A 25,093-nucleotide genomic window follows, 5' to 3' on the forward strand; every position below is an offset into this window, starting at 1 on the left:
ATAGAAATTAATTTTACTATTTCTTACATAGAATAAGATAATATATAAGATAGGTTGCCGGTAACAGTAGACAAAATTAACGGGTGAGAAAAAGCTGCCGGAAGAATTGTTTTCCTTTGAAAAGACAGTGAATTAAGATCAGTGGCACTATATAATTAGTAATTTTTCCTAAATCAATAGTATCCCTCTTTCGAAGATTTATGCTCCTTAGTGTCTGCGCATTTTTATTTTCTTATTCTAAAAATCTTATAGAAGTTCAACATGTTTCTTAATTAGATTTTAGTTATGTGCGAAAATCTACCGCGGAACTCAATTTAGTGGCTAATTTTAGTCACGACAAACTAAATATGCCGCTACTATCAATACGTGGGTAAAATACTATGGCAAACTTCCATTTTTCTGTTAGTGTAATGTCATAAGCGTGGAGTAGATTATTATAAGGTAGTTTTATGTGAATTAGTGTTGATGGTTCTATTCTACATATTTGTGAAATGTTATTTGTGTGGTGATGTGTTAGGATTTTTATAAATTGTAGGTGTATGTTAATATTTGGGAGATGGAGCCGTCGGATAGCGAGTTTTTTGGAACACACTTCGATGAGGAGTTCCCAAGAGGAGATGAACTAGAGTTTTTAGATGATGATTCATAGGTTAATGAAGATAGGCGTCAAGATAAGAGAATAGCAGAGCTTCCACGAGAAGATATCATGTAACTTGAGTTTACAGATGAGGATGCTGTTTATCGATTCTAAAGGCTTACGCAATGATGCACGGTTTCGCTGTTAGGTTGGATGAAGTTAGATGCGATAGTGATGGTTGCATAGTTATGCGCCAAATTGTTTGTAATCGAGCGGGCTCAAGAAAGGAAGAGGTTGAAAAGGACGAAAGAATCAGGGACCACCAACCCCTAACTCGAAGTTGTTATCGTGCGAGAATTCGTGCAAGACTAGATAGAAAAATTCATAAATGGATGGTTGTTTCGTTCTACGAAGAGCACTCTCATGGATTAGTTGATCCACTCGACGTTAACATGATGCCTGAGTATCGCACATTCAGTTTCTCGGATAAAGCTCAGGCGAAGAATTTGCATGACATAGGCATTAGGACCTGTCACATCATGGGATACTTGGCTGCTCAAAAGGTGGATATGCAAATTTGTCATTCAACCAAAAAGATATGTACAACCTCATTACTCAACATAGGAAGGAAAAGGTGAAGGGTGGTGATGCGAATGCTGCAATAAGCTACCTAAGAGGTAAAGCTGGAAATGATTCTTATTTCTTTGGCAAGTACACATTAGGTAATGAGAATCTATTGGAAAATTTGTTTTGGGCTGATGGGACTAGCCGTATTGATTATGAGTGCTTTGGGGATGTCTTGACATTTGATTCGACTTAAAATAGGAACGTCTACAATAAACCACTTGTGATATTTTCTGGTAGCAATCATCATGGGCAAACCGTCATATTTGGATGTGGTCTTCTTGTTAATGAGGATATTGGTTCATACAAGTGGCTATTGAAAACTTTTTTAGAAGCAATCGGGAATAAACACCCTATGGCAGTTGTCACCGATGGAGATCTTTCAATGAGAGAAGCCATTAAACAAGTCTTTCCTTATGCAACACATCGACTATGTGCATGGCACTTACATAGGAATGCCTGCGAGAAGGTTAAGAACAGTGGATTTCTAAATGAATTTAAGAAATTGATTTATGCTAATGTGAGTGTTGAAGAGTTTGAGGTCAAGTGGGGAGATATGGTGGAGAAGTATAACTTATCAAGCAACTCTTGGGTCGATCAAACCTATGAGTTGAAGAATTTATGGGCTCTTGCATATTTGAGGAACCAATTTTTTGGGTGAATCAGGACAACATCCCAGTGTGAAGGGATTAACTCTCTAATAAAAGCATATATGAGAAAGAAAGATACCCTTCTTGAATTCATCCATAACATGGAGACCGTTTGGTATGCGAAATTGTTACTCAGGTTGTGAATTATTGTTCGAAATTGATTCCCTGGCGATGGCACCAAAAACGGATGCACAGAACCATGGTCCAAACATATCTTCACAACTTCGCATAACTAACCAGCAAGTGCACTGGGTCGTCCAAGTAATAAACCTTACGTGAGTAAGGGTCGATCCCACGAAGATTGTTGGTATGAAGCAAGCTATGGTCACCTTGTAAATCTCAGTCAGGCGGATATAAAATAGTTATGGAGTTTTCGAAATTAATACTAAAATAAGGATAGAAATACTTATGTAAATCATTGGTGAGAATTTCAGATAAGCGTATGGAGATGCATTCATTCCTCTGAACCTCTGCTTTCCTGCTGTCTTCATCCAATCCGTCTTACTCCTTTCTATGGCTGGCTTTATGTAAGGATGTCACCGGTGCCAATGGCTACTTTCAATTCTCTCAGGAAAATGGTCCAAATGCTCTGTCACAGCACGGCTAATCGTCTGGAGGCATCACCCTTGTCATTGGTTGCATCCTATTCCTCTCTGTGAAAATGGTCCGATGCGCTGTCACTGCATGGCTAATCATCTTGGAGGTTCTCGATCATACTGGAATAGAATTTACTATCCTTTTGCGTCTGTCACTACGCCCAGCACTCGCGAGTTTGGAGTTCGTCACAGTCATTCAATCCCAGAGTCCTACTCAGAATACCACAGACAAGGTTTAGACTTTCCGGACTCTCATGAATGCCGCCATCAATCTAGCTTATACCACGAAGATTCTGATTAAGAGATCTAAGAGATACTCATTCAATCTAATGTAGAACGGAAGTGGTTGTCAGGCACGCGTTCATAGGGAATGATGATGATTGTCACATTCATCACATTCAGGTTGAAGTGCGAATGAATATCTTAGAAGCGAAATAAGATGAATTGAATAGAAAATAGTAGTACTTTGCATTAATCTTTGAGGAACAGCAGAGCTCCACACCTTAATCTATGGAGTGCAGAAACTCTACCGTTGAAAATACATAAGTAATGAAGGTCCAGGCATGGCTGAATGGCCAACCCCCAAACGTGATCAATAGATCAAAAGATAATCTAAAGATGTCTAATACAATAGTAAAAGGTCCTATTTATAATAAACTAGCTACTAGGGTTTACAAAAGTAAGTAATTGATGCATAAATCCACTTCCGGGGCCTACTTGGTGTGTGCTTGGGCTGAGCTTGAAGTCTACACGTGGAGAGGTCAATGTTGGAGTTGAACGCCAGCTTTTGTGCCAGTTGGGGCGTTGAACTCCACTTTGCAACTTGTTTCTGGTGCTGGACGCCAGAATTGGGCAGAGAGCTTGTGTTGAACGCCAATTTGCGTCATCTAAACTTGAGCAAAGTATAGACTATTATATATTTCTGGAAAGCCCTGGATGTCTACTTTCCAATTCAATTGGAAGCGCGCCATTTTGAGTTCTGTAGCTCCAGAAAATTCACTTTGAGTGCAGGGAGGTCAGAATCCAACAGCATCAGCAGTCCTTCTTCAACCTCTGAATCTGATTTTTGCTCAAGTCCCTCAATTTCAGCCAGAAAATACCTGAAATCACAAAAAAACACACAAACTCATAGTAAAGTCCAGAAATGTGAATTTAACATAAAAACTAATGAAAATATCCCTAAAAGTAACTAGATTCTACTAAAAACATACTAAAAATAATGCCAAAAAGCGTATAAATTATCCGCTCATCACCGTTGTTAGCCATTACAGGAACAATGAAAAAGTTGCAGAGTTCAATAGTAAATATACCAATCCAGTACTTGTGACTTCGTTGCCGACACTTGAAGGTTTTGCTATAAAAACTTTCACTCGTAACATGTTCCGGGAGGTCAGGAAGGAAATTAAGGGTGCTTGTGCTATGAACACAAAGTTGGTAATTCAGGATGGTGGAAAACTATACTTCAAGTGTAACATTTTCGGAATGCCAGAGATTGATCATGTGGTTGAGTTTGACAGAGTTAGGGGGATGCTTCGTTGTGAGTGTTTGTGGTTCGAAAACAGGGACGAAAGTCGGCCTTAGTGATCCGACGGTGCCGAGTGGAAGGGCCGTCGCTCAACGGATAAAAGTTACTCTAGGGATAACAGGCTGATCTTCCCCAAGAGCTCACATCGATGGGAAGGTTTGGCACCTCGATGTCGGCTCTTCGCCACCTGGGGCTGTAGTATGTTCCAAGGGTTGGGCTGTTCGCTTCTAATCTAATCCTTTTCTCTTCATTGTATTTAATAGAAGTAATAGAATTCGAGGAATTCCCTGCATGTACATATTTGGATGCCTAAAGCACCAACACGTTGATGATGCAAGCGATGGACGAAGAATGCCAAGAGTGATTTCATGAAGTCAAACATCGATGATCCAAGTGTTTCAGATAAGGTACTCAAGTGTCATTTGGGTGTGTTAGGTACCGAGTATTCTAGGTTGATGGATGTTGCATGTAAGAACTCAAGTGATTTTGTCGAAGCAATGAATGAAATTGTCAACACAATTACAAAACTCCAAAAGCAAGGTGAAAATCCATGCAACGGTAACTTAGACGATGACTACATTGTTGACCCCTTGGTGGTGAAGAGTAAGGGAGCTCCCAAGAAAAACTCAAAATTTAAGCAACAGAGAAAGTGTTCAAACTGCAGTGTGACAGGGCACTACAACAAAAGTTGTCCTAATGTTCCTTGTAGAATCTCTAAGGAGCCGGCCGACGATGATACAAAAAAGAATAACTGCAGCCACCTTGACATGCTCACTAAGGTATGTCATGCTATAACTATGTCAAGAATTTCGTGGTATGGTGATTCGGCATATTGTGTTTCGGCTTTTTAAACTATGTTATTTTTATGATGTTATAATAGAAGATGATGTTTGGTTTATGATCAGCACAAAAGACATGACAATGTGAAAAATCAGCAGAAGATGGAAAAAGGTAGGGATATTGGAGGTGGAACAGCACCAACCTCAGCAGCTAAATCTGCCTTTACTGATCAATTGAAAACATCAAGTCCTGGTCTTGATATCCCTGTTTGTGCATCTACAAGTAACGAAGAATTCGGGATGATTTCTGGACCAGCTGAGTCTCCTGTTGTGGCCCTTATAACTGGAATGGCAGATTAAAGATGATCCAGATTGTAAGATGTTTGGTAATTTTGTGCCGTTTACTAATTGCATTTTATTAATGTTTTGTACAGGTTGCATTCATTGATTGCATTGAAATTTATTGAACTAGGAAGATTATGTAATTTTACTGATTTACTATTAGACTTTTAAAATTGCCTTTTGGATTATTCTATCAATAACAGAACTTGAGCTTAATTATAGTTGAGTTTATGTGTCCCTATGTGCTATAGGAAGTAATTACCTATATTCCTAGTAAAATATAATGCAATATTTGATGCAGCCTTGCCTGACTGCTGATGGGTATTTGACCATTATTTGTGCATTAGTATTTAGCATGAGTTGTGATTGATCATGGATGCACTAGTTTTAAATACCGAGTGTTCATTACTTTGAAGCTATTTAGTATCCGCAATTAATTAATCCAAGTTGGGATTGATAATGCCAAGATTTTTTTTAATCCCAAATATTTTAGTACGTCATATTTTTATTCCTCTACTTAAAACTAAATTTTTTTTTCAAAAATTTCTTTTTTCTCATATATTGTTATATTCTTCTTTTATTAAAATAAAACGAAATAAGACGTTTGGAATAAAAATATGATGTTTCAAATGTTACTTAAAAAATTATCACTTAGTCTAAATCTTGTGGACCAAACCAGTAATTTGTTCGTAAAATAGGTATAAATTATTATACTAGCTTTCTTGGACAAACTTCCCAAGCAAATCAGCACATCTCGAGTCTCAAGATACAGGAGAACTTCCCAAGTCAGTTCCCTGGCCAAGAAGCAGATTTATCCTAGAAAGTAGGATATTCAATGAGAAGCAATGATCAAGATTTATATAATATTTTAAAAATGAAAAAGAGAAAAATTCTCATGATATTATTTCACCAACTGAACTTAAATAGGAGTTTCTTATTTCCAACAATCTTGAGGCCAGAGTCCATAGATCCTCAAAGAATATGTTTCGGTTCTTGCCTTTATGGCTTTCAATCTTATTAATTCATGCATATAACAAAACCTTCTTTGACCAAAAAAAAGCTTTCTCAAAAGTATTACATAAGTTGAAGTTCTATTGAACATTGAACTAAAACCAGATAATACAACTAACTAATTATCCCTCAGTAAATGAACAACAATATAGTTAATTAGCTCTCAATCGATGGCTAAAAATGCCAAAAAATGTATACTTTCCCCGAACTATGAACTTGAGATTATTTTAAATGGTCCTGAATCATTACATCATATCTATCAATTGTTGGTTGTGCATGTGTTCAAAGCCTCTTCCTTCATATCAGTTGCAGTACACAGGGCCTTCCATACATGGACCAGCATTTTCACTAGTGGATGCAAGCTCTATAAAACAGAATGCAGAGATTCTTTGTTAGAAACTAAAATGATCTCTATCCAAAGAAAATAAACTAAATTGACCTATTTGGTGATTAGTAACTGCCCTAAAATGTATAGCAGTCTAAAAACATGCAACGGTGTTTCCACCATTAATATTTTTACTAATGTAACCATGAATAATTTTACCTTGAAAACTAGATCATCAATGATAGTGTCCAGTAACATGTAACACCCTACCACACAGAGTCTTATGCTTAAGTCATAAAACAGAGGTGGCGAGGTATTACGACCTCTAAAAATAAAATTTAGTACGTATAGTATTACAAGGATGTTCATAACTAGGAGCCTTTGAAGAAAAAGGAGTAAATTAAAATTGATAAATCAAAACGCGCAACACTCTGATCGATAACGTAAATTAACAGATAGAGGACAAGCTGACGTTAAGAGATATACAAGAGTGCCAAGATACATATATCAAAACTCGGGACTCGGCTTGCAAAGATAACCGGTCCGAGCATATAAGTATATATACATATATAAAGGAGTTGCCCAAATAACCCAAAAGACAAAATACAAAACATGTTTCTCCAAAATAACCTCTAAGAGGAGTAAGTACAAAATATATATATACAGTGGAGAATATGATATCTAAACAAGTATACATAATCAAAGTAAAATCCCAAAAAGCTAAGGATCTCCGCCAAAAGGAAGTCTCCAGCCTGCCTCAGCGAGGAGCCTCTCATTCTGCATCTGAAAACCACAAAATCCACATGGGTGAGAACCGGAGGTTCTCAGCATGGTAACTGTGCCCAAATATCTAACATGTAATGTCCTGGGAAAGTCGAAAATAATCCTAGAACTCCCAAGCTATAATCAAAGCATATAAATATAACTAAACCATGAGAAATGTAAAAGTAGGCAACTAACTGAAGGATCTTCAATTCTAACTAAATATTCCCTTTCCAAATCCTGCAAACCTCCCAACCGCTAATAGTAACAGATGCAAACATAAGTATATCAAACAAAGAAATGCACAAGTAGGAAACAGATAAGACAATTAAGCAATTAGCAAGTAATGATGGAATTAATTTGGCAATCCAGACAATTCACATATAATGCATATGATGCATGCCTGTCCTAGTGGCTGATGAGTCTCATCTGTTGGTTATCAAGCCAACCTGACGTGTCCGGTAGTTAACCCGGACGCCGTCTCTCTGTTGCGCGTTAATACCGTTAGAGGGATTACGTGCCCTGTCACCATTAGAGGGTATCTGTGCTCTGTCACCAATTTACCATTAGAGGGTATCTGCACCTTGTCGCCATTAGAGGGTATCTGCACCCTGTTGCCCATTTACCATTAGACGGTATCTGCACCCTGTCGCCCTTACAACTAGAGAGAAGCATTTCAAACGTACTCACATCCAACCTTATCATTCATTATTCATCTATTATATTCCATCATGAATTTACATATACATTTATCCTCAGCCATAACTCACATTCATTTCAGCCATCCGGCTTAAATTCATAATACATTTACATTCATAAACCGTCATCACACACAGCCATTCGGCTCACATCATATACAGCACTCCACCATCCTCCCCAACCACACATATCATCATAATCCATCATACTCAACACAACATCCCCTTTCTTCCTCCACAAGTTACCCTCTTCCTTAGCACACTCTCATTCACTAGACATTTTACACCAATTCAAGATTTAAAGGACGAAATTGGAGGGTTTATAAGCGTGAAATAACATCTCGGAAGGTTACGAGCTTGTTCGGAATGTGAAGAGGTTGAAAACAAAAGCTTTAAAAAAGAATACGCCCAGAAGTATTTTTAAACGTGTGCATACGCACGGGTCTGTGCGTACGCACAGAAAGCGAAATCTCCATGGTGGAGCGCACACACAACGTGTGCTAGCGCCACCACCAGTGCGCCATTCCCAACGTGTGTGTACACACAAGGCTGTGCGCACGCACAGCTCGCAAAACTTCCTTGGCCATGTACGCGCACAGAGCGTGTTGACTCTCCCAGCAGCAGCCCCATTTCCACTTGTGCGTATGCACGGGGCTGTGCGTGTGCAGAGGCCTCAAGATTCAATGGGTTGTGCGCGCGCATAGGGGTGTGCGTGCGCACACAACCCAAAACTCACAAATTCTGCAGAATCTGCAGAATTCAGATTTTTGACCAAAACTTCCAACGATCATATCTCCTTCCACAAAATTCAAATTTCAATCAAATTTAAACCATTTTAAAGCTTATGAAATTATCTTTCAATTGATACAAAAATCACCAAATTCCAAAAACAATTGCTCAAGATATGATCCATTGAAGTTCACCGAAATTTCACTTTTACCAAAACTCATAAACTCCCCATTTTCAAAACATGCATTTTCCAATTCACACAAAATCAACCAAAACTCAACCATTCCAATCCTCAATTATTCCCAAACTTTTTTCAATCATCAACCCATTAATTTCCACCATATATAACCAAACCTTACTACATAATTGATAAACCACTATTTTTATCAAGTCTTTGCACACTTATTCATACAATTTGCATGATTTTACAATTCCTTCCTGATTCTATTCTATGATTGAAACAAAGGAGATTACCAGTGAGCAGTGACTTGTGCGCGTACCTGACTCGTGTGCGTGACTTGGCGCATTCCATAGCGACGCATGCGCGTACCTGACGTGTACGCGTGACACGCGAAGAAGACCATCGACGCGTACGCGTGACTGATGCGTACGCATGACATGCGCCAGGTGCAGAAATTGCAGAAAGCACTGGGGGCAATTTTAGGCTGCTTTTGGGCCCGATTCCAAGCCCGGAAAACACAGATTATAGGCTGCAAATTGGGGAAATCAGGGAATCATCATTCATTCATTCATACAACATTCATTCACATAATTTTAGGTTTTAGATGTAGTTTTCTAGGGAGAGAGGCTCTCTCCTCTCTCTAGGTTTTAGGATTCTTAGGTTTAATTCTTCTCAATTTCGGATTTCTATCTTAGTTTAATTAGTTTCTCTTCTACTTTTATTTGCTCTAGCATTCTAGTTTATTTATTTTCCTTGTTGATTACTTTATGTTGCCAATTTAGTTTATGAATTCTCATGTTAGATTTGATTTTCCATTTAATACAATTTGAGGTATTTCATATTTATTATTGCTTTCTTAAATTTATATTATTGATGCTTGCAATTGGTTGTTTGGAATTTATTATCTCTCATTGCTTTTCTATGTTTTTATGTTGTGCCTTCCAAGTGTTTGATAAAATGCTTGGGAGGGTTTTAAGTTAGATTTTTATATTCTTGGCTTTGGTTGAGTAATTGGAGACTCTTGAGTTATCAAACTCCTTTCTTGATTGATAATTGAAATTTGCTAGTTGATTTGGATCCCTCTAAGGCTAGTCTTTCCTTAGGAGTTGACTAGGACTTGAGGAATCAAATTGATTCATCCACTTGACTTTCCTTCATAGTTAGAGGTTAACTAAGTGGTAGCAACGGACAATTCTCATCACAATTGATAAGGATAACTAGGATAGGATTTCTAATTTTCATACCTTGCCAAGAGTTTTCTTAGTTATTAATTTACTTTCTTGTCATTTACTTTCCTTGTTCCTTATTTCAAAAACCCAAAAAGATATAATCTCACAACCAATTATAAGTACACTTCCCTGCAATTCCTTGACAGTCGACCCGAGATTTAAATACTTCGGTTTAATTTTATTGGGTTTGCTTTAGTGACAACCAAATTTTTGTATGAAAGGATTATTGTTGGTTTAGAAACTATACTTGCAACGAGAATTTATTGTGAATTCTTTACTAGCAAAAATCCGTTCATAAAAAATCAACATCTCATATCCCAAACTCGAAATAAACATTCAATGTATCAATCACCATATATATATAAATATACACATATCAAGTTCATTCTTCAAATCATGCTCATCAACAAGAGCCTCCACATAATCATCAATTAAACACATTAATAGATATCACATACAACATTACATGCTTGTCAACCATTATCATCACAATTCATATATCCAATCCAAGTCCCAATCATCCCACAATTACATCAACATTTCATAATCCACCAAATACATACATAACCACACAACATATATCATTCATCAACCACATCAATAGCTCCAAAAATCGTATCCTAGGGCCACTAGCTTACGTTTTCACACAATATTACATTTTAGATACATGAAACCAAAACCATACCTTGGCCGATTCCCGTTCCACCCGGAACACTCCCAAATTCACTTTTTCTCAACTTTCAATGCCTCAATGCTTCACCAACAGATTTCTAGGCACAAGCTCCACTCCAAGGCTTGCCAAAATCACCAATCAAGCTCCCATACTCATATATATAAAGCCTAAGCCACAATATCACATCCAAACACAATAATTCAATACCCAACACTTCAAATTCAACATTTTCACTAGGGTTTGAGAATCTTACCTTACCCAAGGACCAAGGAAACTAGAACAAGCTTTCCCTTCAAGCTAATTTGATCCTATAACACAAGGAGCTCACAAATTTCAACATTTTTGCCCAATAAACTCGAAATCAAGGGCTGGGAATCGAAGGAAAAAACGTGGCTTACCTCAAGATTGATTATATGGGTTTTGTAGAGCTCGACGCCGCAGTCGCATGGCCGTAAATGGTGCATCAATCGGAGCTCGGTGCGAAAAGTTATGTCACCTTGAATCAAACCAAGGGTTTGCTTCTCCTTTCTCCTCCCATGGCTGTGTTTCAGCGTGTGTGCTTGTTTTTGGGAGGGAGAGAGCTGAGCTCTCATTAATTAATGAGGCTTGGCTGGGCCCTTGGGCCCAACTTGGGTCCGATTGGCCTGGTTTGGCCCGTTCGGCCCAATCTTGGGCCGATTTCTTAACAATTGGTGTCAAAATTCTCGTTTTTAATTTCTCTATCACATTAAACCATAAAAACCTCATTTCTCACTTTCTAGGATATATTTTAAATTTATTGGTTAATTAGCCATTAATTAACCGTGTTTTACATTCTACCCACCTAATTGGGAATTTTGCCCACAAAATTCGAGTTCAGTTACCTGAGAATAGGTGTGGGTAGTCTGCTCGTATTTCTGACTCAAGCTCCCAAGTGTGTTCTTCCATACCGGCTCGACTCCATGCCACTTTCACTAATGGAACCTCTTTTCCGTGCAACTTCTTAATACTCGTGTCATCAATCCCGACCGGAGTCACCAGCAGAGTCAAATCCTCCTTCAACTGAACCAATTCCGGTTCTAGCACATGGCTAGCATCCGGAGTATACTTCTGAAGCTGCGATACGTGAAATACGTCGTGCAGGTTCGAAAGGTGAGGCGGTGGAGCCATCCGATACGCCACCGGTCCAACTTTCTCAAGAATCTAAAACGGACCGATGTATCGAGGATTCAGCTTCTTTGTCTTAATCGCCCTACCCACTCCTGTTGTCGGAGTGACCTTAAGAAAAACATGGTATCCTTCCTCAAACTCTAAGGGCCTCCACCTCTGATCGGCGTAACTCTTCTGACGGTTCTGAGCAGTGAGCATCCTATCTCTGATTTTCTTAACTCGTTCTGTGGTTTCAGCTATCATCTCAGGCCCAACAGACTTTTCTCCCCAGTTTCATACCAGCATAGCAGAGATTGGCATTTTCTCCCATACAGAGCCTCATACGGAGCCATTCCAATGCTCGCATGGTAGTTATTATTGTACGCAAACTCCACTAGTGGCATTTACCGATCCCAGCTCGCCGGTTGGTCCAAAACACAAACCATCAACATGTCCTCCAGGGTTTGAATCGTTCTCTCAGATTAACCATCTGTTTGAGGATGGTAAGCAGTACTTAAGCTCAAATGGGTTCCAAAAGCTTTTTGAAATGCACTCCAGAACCGCGAAGTAAAACGGGGATCTCTGTCAGAAATTATAGTCGTAGGCACACCATGAAGTCTCACAATCTCCTTGATATACAAGCGTGCTAACTCCTCAAAAGTGTAGTTCATCTGAATGGTTAAAAAGTGAGCCGACTTTATCAGCCGGTCCACAATTACCTAGACAGCATCAAATCGGGTTCTAGTTCTGGTAGTCTCGATACAAAATCCTTCACAATGCTCTCCCACTTCCATTGTGGAATCTCCAAGGGCTGCAACATCCCAGAAGGTCTCTGATATTCAATCTTCACCTTTTGACAAGTTAAACACTCCGAGACATACTCCGCCACACCATTCTTCATACTCGGCCATCAGAACATAGCCTTTAGATTATTATACATCTTAGTACTCCCAGGGTGAATAGAAAATCCACTTTTGTGTGCTTCCTTTAGAATATCCTGCCGCAGAGTCCCAACATCCGGCACAATGACCCTACCCTTGAATCTCCATAGCCCATCTTGATCCTCTGACACTTTCCACTGCTTTCCTTGTTCAATAGCTGGCAACACCTTCGATAACATGCCATCGTTTTGATGAGCTTTCGGGAGCTCGGCCATTTCCAAAGGTGACATTCTATAAGGGGCAATCGAGATTGGCCCTGTTCCCGGCACCAATCCAATTGCAAACTCAACCTCAGCAAGTTCTGGGTCGTGCATTGGGTAATTAACTTCGTGAGGTCTTAACTGTCATGAGGCATACATCACCACATTCCGGTGCTGCACCAGCACGCACACCAGACCCTTTAGTGAGGCATCGCAATACACCTCAAACAGTTCATTCGGCTCGGGTAACACCAGCACAGGCGCGGTAGCCAACTTTTGCTTCAATGCTTGGAAGCTCTCCTCACATTCAGAAGTCCAAACAACCGGCGTGTCCTTGCGCGTTAATTTTTGTCAATGGCAAAGCTATCTGCGAGAAGTCATTAATAAATCTCCGATAATATCCAGCTAAGCCCAGAAAACTCCTTATCTCAGTAACTGAGGTCGATCGTCCCCAATCCATCACTGCCTCTACCTTAGAAGGATCTACAGCTACCCCTGTTTACTTACTACTTGGCCAAGAGACTTCACTTCATCCTTGAAAATATTGTTCGCTCCATGAGTCCGCGTGAGTGGTTCCCTTCTCCACCTGGCCAATAGTCTCTCGCGTTTTACCAATCCTTACAGCGTCTCACCTCCAGAGTCTCTCGCCTCCGCTGCGTCACTCTAATCGTCTTTTATTAAGGACCTACCCATCCATCTATGCTAGCCAAACCTTCTATTAAAATAACTTAGGGTCGTCTAGAACAAATCATAATTATTCGACCATGTGTTATGAGCGAATACCAATCTCCAATATTGTCTAAAATAGCAAAGAATTAAGTTATTAGTTTTCTTATTACCTCAAATCTGAGGGTCGGATCTGGCAGTACCTCGGTCCCTCCTGTATGGGCAATCTCTGACCAAATGCCCTGACTTCCCACAATTGTAACACAAACCTGAACCATAACTACACGACCTATTTGGGTGATGACGTCCACATCTCGGACAGCTCAAAACATCTGAAGCAGCCGCTGTCTGTTTTCCCTTACCTTTTCCTTGTAAACCCTCGTTCGTCGCAAGGTTATTCCGTCCTTGGGGATAATGCTGTGGGTATCATCTTCTCTTAAATTCTTGTCCTCTTGTTGTGAATCCTTGGTTGTGCTCCCTACGGTAGGGTTCCCAGTAGTCATACTCCGCCTCAGCAGCCTTCCTCACACATTCTTCAGCGACACGGCTCTTGTTCACAAGTTCAGAAAAGACCCTAATCTCCATCGGTCCAACGGAGCTCAGAATGTCACTCCGAAGTCCTCCCTCATACTTGATACACTTCCACTCCTCGAAGTCTCTCGGAGCCCCTTGACACATGCGGGAGAATCTGAACAACTCCTCAAATTTATCCATATACTCGGATACAGACATAGTTCCCTGCTTCAGCTGTAGTAACTCTAGTTCCTTGGCTGTTCGGGAGGAATTCGAAAGGTACTTCTTGTAGAAATCCACCTGGAAGGCATCCCAGGTGATAGGATCATCGCCCTGCTATATGAGACGTCGGGTTCCCTGCCACCAATGTGACGCTTCTCCAGCGAGCAGATACGTAGCAAACTCGACGCACTGCTCTTCAGGCACCAGTTGTGCTTGTAGTGCTCGCTCCATAGCTTGAAACCAAGTGTCGGCCTAAGTTGGATTAGTAGTCCCCTTGAACTTTGGTGGATTAACCATTAAGAAGGTTGCCAATGTCATTGGGCCTTGAGTCCCATTTTTGCCATTTTCCCCATTATGATTATTGTTGTTCATGTGCTGTCCGAGTGCCTTAACAGTGGCCTGCATAGTAGCAGCCATGTTTTGCAATACAGCCATGAAGTTCACCGAATTGTTCGGATTGGTTTCTGGCTCAGGAGTGCCGGTTCGTCCTCTCACATGGCCTCGACCGCATTCACGAGGCGCCATCTGGTTCCTTTACACACCAAACAAGCGATATCAAGTTGATCAGTCTCAATATCGCAAGCCTAGTGCTTCAAAGTTCCAAATGCAACTCATGAACCTTATGCTATGTCTATCAGTCAGATATCCTAAATAGCACGTAACATAACTCAGATATACAGTGGAGAATATGGTATCTAAACAAGTATACATAATCAAAGTAAAATCCCAAAAAGCTAAGGATCTCCACCAAAAGGAAGTCTCCAGCCTGCCTCAGCGAGGAGCCTCTCATTCTGCATCTGAAAACCACAAAATCTGCATGGGTGAGAACTAGAGGTTCTCGGCATGGTAACAATGCCTAAATATCTAATATGTAATGTCCTAGAAAAGCCGAAGGCAATCCTAGAACTCCTAAGCTATAATCAAAGCATATAAATATAACTAAACCATGAGAAATGTAAAAGTAGGCAACTAACTGAAGGATCTTTAATTCTAACTAAATATTCCCTTTCCAAATCCTGCAAACCTCCCAACCACCAATAGTAACAGATGTAAACACAAGTATATCAAACAAAGAAATGCACAAGTAGGAAATAGATAAGACAATTAAGCAATTAGCAAGTAATGATGCAATCAATTTGGCAATCCGGATAATTCACATATAATGCATATGATGCATGCTTGTCCTAGTGGCTGATGAGTTTCATCTGTCGGTTATCAAGCCAACCCGATGCGTCCAGTAGCTAACCCAGACGACGTCTCTCTGTTGCGTGTTAATACCGTTAAAGGGATTACGTGCCCTGTCACCGTTAAAGGGTATCTGTGCCCTGTCACCAATTTACCATTAGAGGGTATCTGCGCCCTGTTGCCAATTAACCATTAGAGGGTATCTGCGCTCTGTCGCCCTTACAACCAGAGAGAAGCATTTCAAACGTACTCACACCCAACCTTTCCATTCATTTTTCATCTATTATATCCCATCATGAATTTACATATACATTTATCCTCAGCCATAACTCACATTCATTTCAGCCATCTGGCTTAAATTCATAATTCATTTACATTCATAAACCATCATCACACACAGATATTCAGCTCACATCATATACAGCACTCCACCATCCACCCCAACCACACATATCATCATAATCCATCATACTCAACACAACATCCCCTTTCTTCCTCCACAAGTTACCCTCTTCCCTAGCGCACTCTCATTCACTAGACATTTTACACCAATTCAAGATTTAAAGGATGAAATTGGGGTTTTATAAGCGTGAAATAACATTTCGGAAGGTTACGAGCTTGTTGGGAATGTGAAGATGTTGAAAACAAAAGCTTTAGAAAAGAACTGGGTCGCGTGCATACGCACAGGGGTGTGCGTGTGCACGCCCAGAAGTATTTTTAAACATGTACGTTCACACAGAAAGCAAAATCTCCATGGTGGAGCGCACACACAACGTGTGCTAGCACCACCACCAGTGCGTCATTCCCAACGTGTGCGTACGCACAAGGCTGTGTGCACGCACAGCTCGCAAAACTTCCTTGGCCATGTACGCGCACAGAGCATGCTGACGCTCCCAGCAGCAGCCCCATTTCCACTTGTACGTATGCACGGGGCTGTGCATGCGCACAGGCCTCAAGATTCAACGGGTTGTGTGCGCGCACAGGGCTATGCGTGCACACACAACCCAGAACTCACAAATTCTGCAGAATTTGTAGAATTTAGATTTTTGACCAAAACTTCCAATGATCATATCTCCTTCCACAAAATTCAAATTTCAATCAAATTTAAACCATTTTAAAGCTTATGAAATTATCTTTCAATTGATACAAAAATCACCAAATTCCGAAAACAATTGCTCAAGATATGATCCGTTGAAGTTCACCAAAATTCACTTTTTTCAAAACTCATAAACTCCCTATTTTCAAAAGATGCATTTACCAGTTCACACAAAATCAACCAAAACTCAACCATTCCAATCCTCAATTATTCCCAAACCTCTTTTAGTCACCAACCCATCAATTTCCACCATATATAACCAAACCTTACTACATAATCAACACCTCATATCCCAAACTCCAAATAAACTTTCAATGTATCAATCACCATATATATAAATATACACATATCAAGTTCATTTTTCAAATCATGCTCATCAATAAGAGCCTCCACATAATCATCAATTAAACACATTAATGCATATCACATACAACATTACATGCTTGCCAACCATTATCATCACAATTCATTTATCCAATCCAAGTCCCAATCATCCCACAATTACATCAACATTTCATAATCCACCAAATACATACATAACCACACAATATATATCATTCATCAACCACATCAATAGCTCCAAAAATCGTCTCCTAGGGCCACTAGCCTACATTTTCACACAATATTACATTTTAGATACAGAAAACTGAAACCATACCTTGGCCGATTCTCGTTCCACTCGGAACACTCCCAAATTCACTTTTTCTCAACTTCCAATGCCTCAATGCTTCACCAATAGATTCTTAGGTACAAGATCCACTCCAAGGCTTGCCAAAATCACCAATCAAGCTCCCATATATATATATATATATATATATATATATATATATATATATATATATATATATATATATATATATATATATATATGTAAAGCCTAAGCCACAATATCACATCCAAACACAATAACTCAATACCTAACACTTCAAATTCAATATTTTCACTAGAGTTTGAGAATCTCACCTTACCCAAGGACCAAGGGAGCTAGAACAAGCCTTCCCTTCAAGCTAATTTGATCCTATAACACAAGGAGCTCACAAATTTCAATATTTTTGTCCAATAAACTCAAAATTAGGGGCTAGGAATCGAAGGAAAAAATGTGACTTACCTCAAGATTGATTATATGTATTTTGTAGAGCTCGACGTTGCGGTCACGTGGCCACAAACGGGGCGTCAATCGGAGCTCGGAGCGAAAAGTGATGTCACCTTGAATCAAACTAAGGGTTTGCTTCTCCTTTCTCCTCCCATGGCTGTGTTTCAGTGTGTGTGCTTGTTTTAGGGAGGGAGAGAGCTGAGCTCTCATTAATTAATGAGGCATGGCTGGGCCCTTGGGCCCAACTTGGGTCCGGTTGGCCCGTTCGACCCAATCTTGGGCCGATTTCTTAAAAATTAGTGTCAAAATTCTCGTTTTTAATTTCTCTATCACATTAAACCATAAAAACCTCATTTCTCACTTTCTAGAATATATTTTAAATTTATTGGTTAATTAGCCATTAATTAACCGGATTTTACATAACAAGTCACAAGTGTCATACATTCTACTAAAATAGTTTTCAGCATCTTGTCAATGGGGACAAAGCATTTAACATTTTTTCCACTGTGACAAAGTATCCAACGACAAAAATAAGGGTGACATACACAAACACCATACTGGATAACTAATAAAATGAACTCAAAAATATTTATATTTGATGTAGATTGCTGATAACTAAAATCAAACTAGACAAAGTATTCTTAAATGTACAATCCAGATGCAAGCAGAGGTATACATTGAAAATGTCTCAAGCATGAACATTTACAAAAGGCTGGAAAACCAGTGCCAGCGTTCAACTTTCTCAACCTTTTCTTTGAAAAGACTATTTTACAGAATAATTACATATTACGCTTGGCTTTTCTCTTTGTCTTTACTAGCTTGTTGAACTATGAATAAATAATCAATTAACTAAAGCCATACCTCATGTAGTGAGTTTCAAGCTATACTCCAAAGTCTGGCATGATTACAACAGACTTTGTAACCAAAAGGCAAAACGGAATAGATACATAAATAATCAGAAAATTCTTTCTTAGAATTGAATTCTGCAAGAGAGTTTGCACATTGTCAGTGATAAAAACAATAACAAGTTCATTGATTCAAGTAATTTACATCTTAAGAGTATTTTTGGTTCAGTTGTAACATGGTGGGAAGAATTTTCATGGATGAATTTAATATGTAACTTAACAAATGAGCTCAGTTATAAAAGTTTACACCCCAACCATACATCACCTAAATTTTTAAAAGATTCGTCTTAAAATAACAAAGTTTTGCTGAACAAACATGCTACGTTAAACGGTAAAAGGATTTAAAGAACAAAGCTAACCAATCCATGAATTCAGAAAATTGGCAAACTAGTATCCAAAACTCTAGCTTATAATTGCTTTGAAAGGCAATCTTTTATAAAATGCCATAGCACAGCACACAGCTTGAACACAACAAATGCACTAGAAATAGTTGCTTGCTCCCTGGAGCACGCAACTATTTATTCGAAAAACAAGTATCGAAATCCCAACATCCTTGGAAACTTGGCTCAAGTTGAAAATTGAAACCTCAAATTATTTTTATATCAATCTCATTTCCTAATTCTAACAGTCACATTCAAAATCATCAGCTAAAGGAAATCGATGGCTACTAGGCGTTGAGTTTATTAGATACTCTATAATCAAAACCTTCATAGCTAAGATCAGAAGTAATTTAATTACCCAAAATCATCAATCAATTCGTAACATAAGAAAGTAATAGATAACCTCTTCAGGACCCTAAAAAACCCAATATCACAAGGAGAGGGTGAAGCTTGAGAATGCCATAGACTTACCCTTATGATCTGATTTGGAAGAAGAGGAAAGGAAGATAGTTTAGGTGCAAATGGGGAAAATGGTGATGCTTCAAACAGTGAAGTGATAATCATCAATTGTGGGCCAACAAACAAAACAACATATTCTCATCATCATCGAGAAATTTAAATTTAATACATTTTCAGAATTGAAAACTCTTAATTCGATTAACAAAAAATAAAAAAAAACTAACATATTCAATACTTAAAAATGTAGGCAAAGATCTTACCTCTATTGGATGGATTGTGAACTTATTACATTGTAGTACCCAAGTAAACCCCTCAGGAACTCTTCACTGGATCCTTTGAAATAATGCCACCAAGTCCATAGCCAAATGTCCAAATGGAATTTTGTTTTTTCGTACATGGTCCCCTACCTTAACTAAGAATAGTGATATGACTGAAGAAAAAGCACAATGCTGAAGCCAACAAGCCTAATCATAAAGTTGATTATAGTCCAAAGTTTTGACATGAAATTGAATCGCAACTTTAAACTAGCATGCCTTATCACGTAGGTTGGTTAGCTTCATACAAAAATTGAATTTTGTTATTTCTAAAGTAACTTGAAACAAAAATGGTAGTCAATAACTAACTAATTAAGGCCATACCGTTTATAAATAGTATAAAACACGCATCACCATAGCCATGAGAAAAAAATCGCCAGCAGAAAAGGGAGCAAGTCAAAAACTGAATCATAAAAAAACAGAAGCAGTGACGGAGTTAATAGGGTTGCTCACGTGATGTGCATAAAACTCCTTCCTGAAACATCAATGCTACTTTTCTTAATTAGCATATTTTCAGTTAGTAAAATATTATTAATCGAACATAAACCCATTACCTTTCAAAGGAATAGGGTTAAAGTTTCGATGTAATTTCCAACAACCGAAACTTGATAATATTTGGTTATCTTTGACCAAAAAATCATTCTGTAGACAGTCAATTATCAAACATGGTATTATTAGAAGGTTTAAGATTTATAAAAAGAAAAGATTTAACAATATTTGTCTTTAGAAGAGAATTTTATGCTCAATAAATTATTTGTCAATGTCAAACATTTTTTTCATATTCGAATTCTGATATTAATTAAAAAAATTCTAAAACATGTTGGAATCTAATGAATAAAAAAATAATTCTTTCTCGTTGGTGAATTCTTGCCTCAAAGAGAAGAGTGGCCACTATAAAAAAAAACCTTGAAGAATAAAGAAAACGGAAAAGATTTAGATCCTTCAATAAAAAAATTGAAAGCTAAAGCAAATCACTACCTGCTAGACATAGATGGTATCCTTAATGATGCCTTTCAAATCGATATTGAAAATGTGTAAATATGAAAACTAAATCATCCCATAACAGAAATTGTGTTAAAGGTCAATGGTTGCACTAGTTAGTTCAGATCAATTTATTTCAATTTCTCACTAATTTAAGTAAATTAGGTATAGCAATTTTTTTCATTGTAGTTATTTTAGAAAATTTATACATGTATTTGATTGGAATGCAATTTATGTACCTTCAACAGTAGATTTTCGGTTAAACAAATTTTATGGGACAGAACTAGATTTTTAGCTTCTATACGGTGCAAAGACTCGTATCATTTTAGAGGACTTCCCTGCTTAAACATATTATGAGATCGAAAGGCTATGATTCATTGGTTGCTTTTTCTTTTCTCTCTGTTTTTCTTTCTTTTGTAAGACAGGCCTGTTATCCTCCCATCTTGTGCCATTCTCCCTATATTAATGATACATTTCTTTCCAAGTCTGATATAATTTCTTATCACAAATGCTTACAGTTCTAAAATATGACAAACCAAGAGTGGACCAAGAAGTTGAAGTTTACGAACCTAGCTTGGTAGGATTCATTGAAGCTAGACATCAAATATTCACTCATTAAAAGTAGAGCAAGTCCTAGAATTGGTCCTGCTGCTTCCACTGCATCAGCAAATGCCTTCCCTGAATTAGGGAACTCGTATGAGCTTCGCTTATATATTTGAATCCACCCTCCATTAACATTTTGTAATACCTTCAACATCATAGAAATTCCAGTGAAATCCCTTTAGAATGCACTAGAGTCAACTTTCGACCACCAGCCTCTACGACTAAAGGTAGCGTTTGGTTTGGGGGACTGAAAATGAGACTAAGGCTTGGAGACTAAGACTCAATATTGTGTTTGGTGGTAAGAGACTGGAACCAAAATTTCAATCTCCGTCTCCAAAATTTCAATCCCTTCAGTACCTCCAGATTGTGGGGACACAGGAAACTGAAATTTTGGAGACGGAGACTGAAACTTCAATAATATTTTTTTATCAAAAATATCTTTAACTTTTCAAATTCCGAATCTACCCCACAATTTCCATATTTATTTCAAATTAAACATAATACGAAAACATAACTCAGTTCAGTACATTTTACACTAAACACAATACAGAGACTTAATTCAGTCTCAGTCTCTATCTCCCAGTCTCAGTCTCTCAGTCTTAGTCTCCCTTCCAAACGCAGCCAAAGAGACATGATACAACATAATTTCATGAGGCAAAAATCGAAACAATAGTGAGTGACTAACCTTTTCAGCAATAGGCAAAGATAGATTAAAAGGGATTGGACCTCCCCACCCCCACCAGTCAACAGAGGATTAAAATAAGAAGTTGAAAGGATCAGGCCCTGCTTATCAGGATGTGGCTCGAGCCTGAGAAAAAGAAGGCCAAAAAACAACAAAACAGTAGGAATAATTAGTTAGAATATAATTGTTTTGTGATCTCTGGTGCACGACATCGTGATCGTTCCTTCCTTGGTAACGGCGCTAAAAACTAAATATGCACGTTCATGATTTTAGTTCTTTTTTCACAATTTCGATACAACTAACCAGCAAGTGCACTGGGTCGTCCAAGTAATAAACCTTACGTGAGTAAGGGTCGATCCCACGGAGATTGTCGGCTTGAAGCAAACTATGGTCACCTTGTAAATCTCAGTCAGGCGGATTCAAATGGTTGTAGAGTTTTAATAATTAAAAGATAAATAAAACATAAACTAGGATAGAGATACTTATGTAATTCATTGGTGAGAATTTCAGATAAGCGTATAGAGATGCTTTCGTTCCTCTGAACCTCTGCTTTCCTGCTGTCTTCATCCAATCATTCCTACTCCCTTCCATGGCAAGCTTAATGTAAGGCATCACCGTTGTCAATGGCTACATCCCATCCTCTCTGTGAAAATGGTCCAATGCGCTGTCACTGCATGGCTAATCATCTGTCGGTTCTCGATCATACTGGAATAGGATTTACTATCCTTTTGCGTCTGTCACTACGCCCAGCACTCGCGAGTTTGAAGCTCGTCACAGCCATCCCTTCCCAGATCCTACTCGGAATACCACAGACAAGGTTTAGACTTTTTAGATCTCAAGAATGGCCATCCATGGGTTCTAACTTATACCACGAAGATTCTAATATCTCGGACTCGGTCCCCTATATTAGATATCCAAGAGATACCCATTCAATCTAAGGTAGAACGGAAGTGGTTGTCAGGCACGCGTTCATAAGTTGGGAATGATGATGATTATCACGATCATCACATTCACATTGAAGTGCGAATGAATATCTTAGAAGCGGAATAAGTTTGTATTGAATAGAAAAATAGTAGTACTTTGCATTAATCCATGAGGAACAGCAGAGCTCCACACCTTAATCTATGGTGTGTAGAAACTCTACCGTTGAAAATACATAAGTGATGAAAGTTCAGGCATGGCTGAATGGCCAGCCCCCAAACGTGATCTAAAGATAAAACTAAAGATGTAAATACAATAGTAAAAAGTCCTATTTATACTAAACTAGTTACTAGGGTTTACAGAGATAAGTAAATGATGCAGAAATCCACTTCTAGGGCCCACTTGGTGTGTGCTTGGACTGAGCATTGAGCTTTACACGTGTAGAGACTTCTCTTGGAGTTAAACGCCAGTTTGTAACCTGTTTCTGGCGTTTAACTCCACTTTGCAACCTGTTTCTGGCGTTTAACTCCAGAATGTAGCATGGAACTGGCGTTGAACGCCAGTTTGCATCATTTAAACTCGGACAAAGTATAGACTATTATATATTGCTGGAAAGCCCTGGATATCTACTTTCCAACGCAATTGAGAGCGCGCCATTTGGAGTTCTGTAGCTCCAGAAAATCTACTTTGAGTGCAGGGAGTTCAGAATCCAACAGCATCTGCAGTCCTTCTTCAACCTCTGAATCTGATTTTTGCTCAAGTCCCTCAATTCCAGCCAGAAAATACCTGAAATCATAGAAAAACACACAAACTCATAGTAAAGTCCAGAAATGTGAATTTTATTTAAAAACTAATAAAAATATATTAAAAACTAACTAAATTATACTGAAAACTATGTAAAAACAATGCCAAAAAGCGTATAAATTATCCGCTCATCACAACACAAAACTTAAATTGTTGCTTGTCCCCAAGAAATTGAAAATCAAATAGGATAAAAAGAAGAGAATATACTATTAATTCCAAAATATCAATGAAACTTAACTCCAATCAGATGAGCGGGACTTGTAGCTTTTTGCCTCTTGAATAGTTTTGGCATCTCACTTTATCCATTGAAGTTCAGAATGATTAGCATCTATAGGAACTTAGAATTTAGATAGTGTTATTGATTCTCCTAGTTCAGTATGTTGATTCTTGAACACAGGTACTTTATGAGTCTTGGCCGTGGCCCTAAGCACTTTGTTTTCCAGTATTACCACCGGATACATAAATGCCACAAACACATAATTCGGTGAACCTTTTCAGATTGTGACTCAGCTTTGCTAAAGTCCCCAATTAGAAGTGTCCAGGGTTCTTAAGCACACTCTTCTTTTTGCTTTGGACCTTGACTTTAACCGCTCAGTCTCAAGTTTTCACTTGACACATTCACGCCACAAGCACATGGTTAGGGACAGCTTGGTTTAGCCGCTTAGGCCAGGATTTTATTCCTTTAGGCCCTCCTATCCACTGATGCTCAAAGCCTTGGATCCTTTTTATTACCCTTGCCTTTTGGTTTTAAGGGCTATTGGCTTTTTGCTCTTGCCTTTTGGTTTAAAGAGCTTTTGGCTTTTTCTGCTTGCTTTTTCTTTTTCTTTTTCTTTTATTTTTGCCATTTTTTTTCTGTAAGTTTTTGTATTCACTGCTTTTTCTTGCTTCAAGAATCATTTTTATGATTTTTTAGATTATCAAATAACATGTCTCCTTTTCATCATTCTTTCAAGAGCCAACATATTTAACATTCATAAACAACTTCAAAAGACATATGCACTGTTCAAGCATTCATTCAGAAAATAAAAAGTATTGTCACCACATCAAAATAATTAAACTAATTTCAAGGATGAATTCGAAACCATGTACTTCTTGTTCTTTTGTAATTAAAACATTTTTCATTTAAGAAAGGTGATGGATTCATAGGACATTCATAACTTTAAGGCATAGACACTCAGACACTAGTGATCATATAGTAAAGACACAAATATAAATAAAACATAAAGCTCAAAAATAAAAAAACAGTAAAATAAATAGACAAGGAGATTAAGAAATGAGTCCACCTTAGTGAGGGTGACG

At 38.4% G+C, this 25,093-nt stretch overlaps 1 protein-coding gene across 1 annotated transcript; it reads left to right on the top strand.

The window, feature by feature from the left end:
* The first annotated feature begins 762 nt into the window (after positions 1 to 762).
* Positions 763 to 1,862, top strand: LOC112786079 (protein FAR1-RELATED SEQUENCE 5-like). The gene is made up of 2 exons (XM_025829500.1): positions 763 to 1,211; positions 1,403 to 1,862. The coding sequence occupies exons 1-2, from the start codon at positions 763 to 765 to the stop codon at positions 1,860 to 1,862; spliced, it is 909 nt and encodes a 302-aa protein (XP_025685285.1).
* The last annotated feature ends 23,231 nt before the right edge of the window (positions 1,863 to 25,093 follow it).

The sequence above is a fragment of the Arachis hypogaea genome, chromosome 20 (assembly GCF_003086295.3).
Source record: "Arachis hypogaea cultivar Tifrunner chromosome 20, arahy.Tifrunner.gnm2.J5K5, whole genome shotgun sequence".
NCBI classification, from domain to species: Eukaryota; Viridiplantae; Streptophyta; class Magnoliopsida; order Fabales; family Fabaceae; genus Arachis; species Arachis hypogaea.

Coding starts and splice junctions, on each gene's coding strand:
- LOC112786079 (XM_025829500.1), top strand. CDS start 763: ATGATGCACGGTTTCGCTGTTAGGTTGGATGAAGTTAGATGCGATAGT. Junction 1,212..1,402: donor CTCAACATAGGAAGGAAAAG/GTGAAGGGTGGT, acceptor GACTTAAAATAG/GAACGTCTACAATAAACCAC.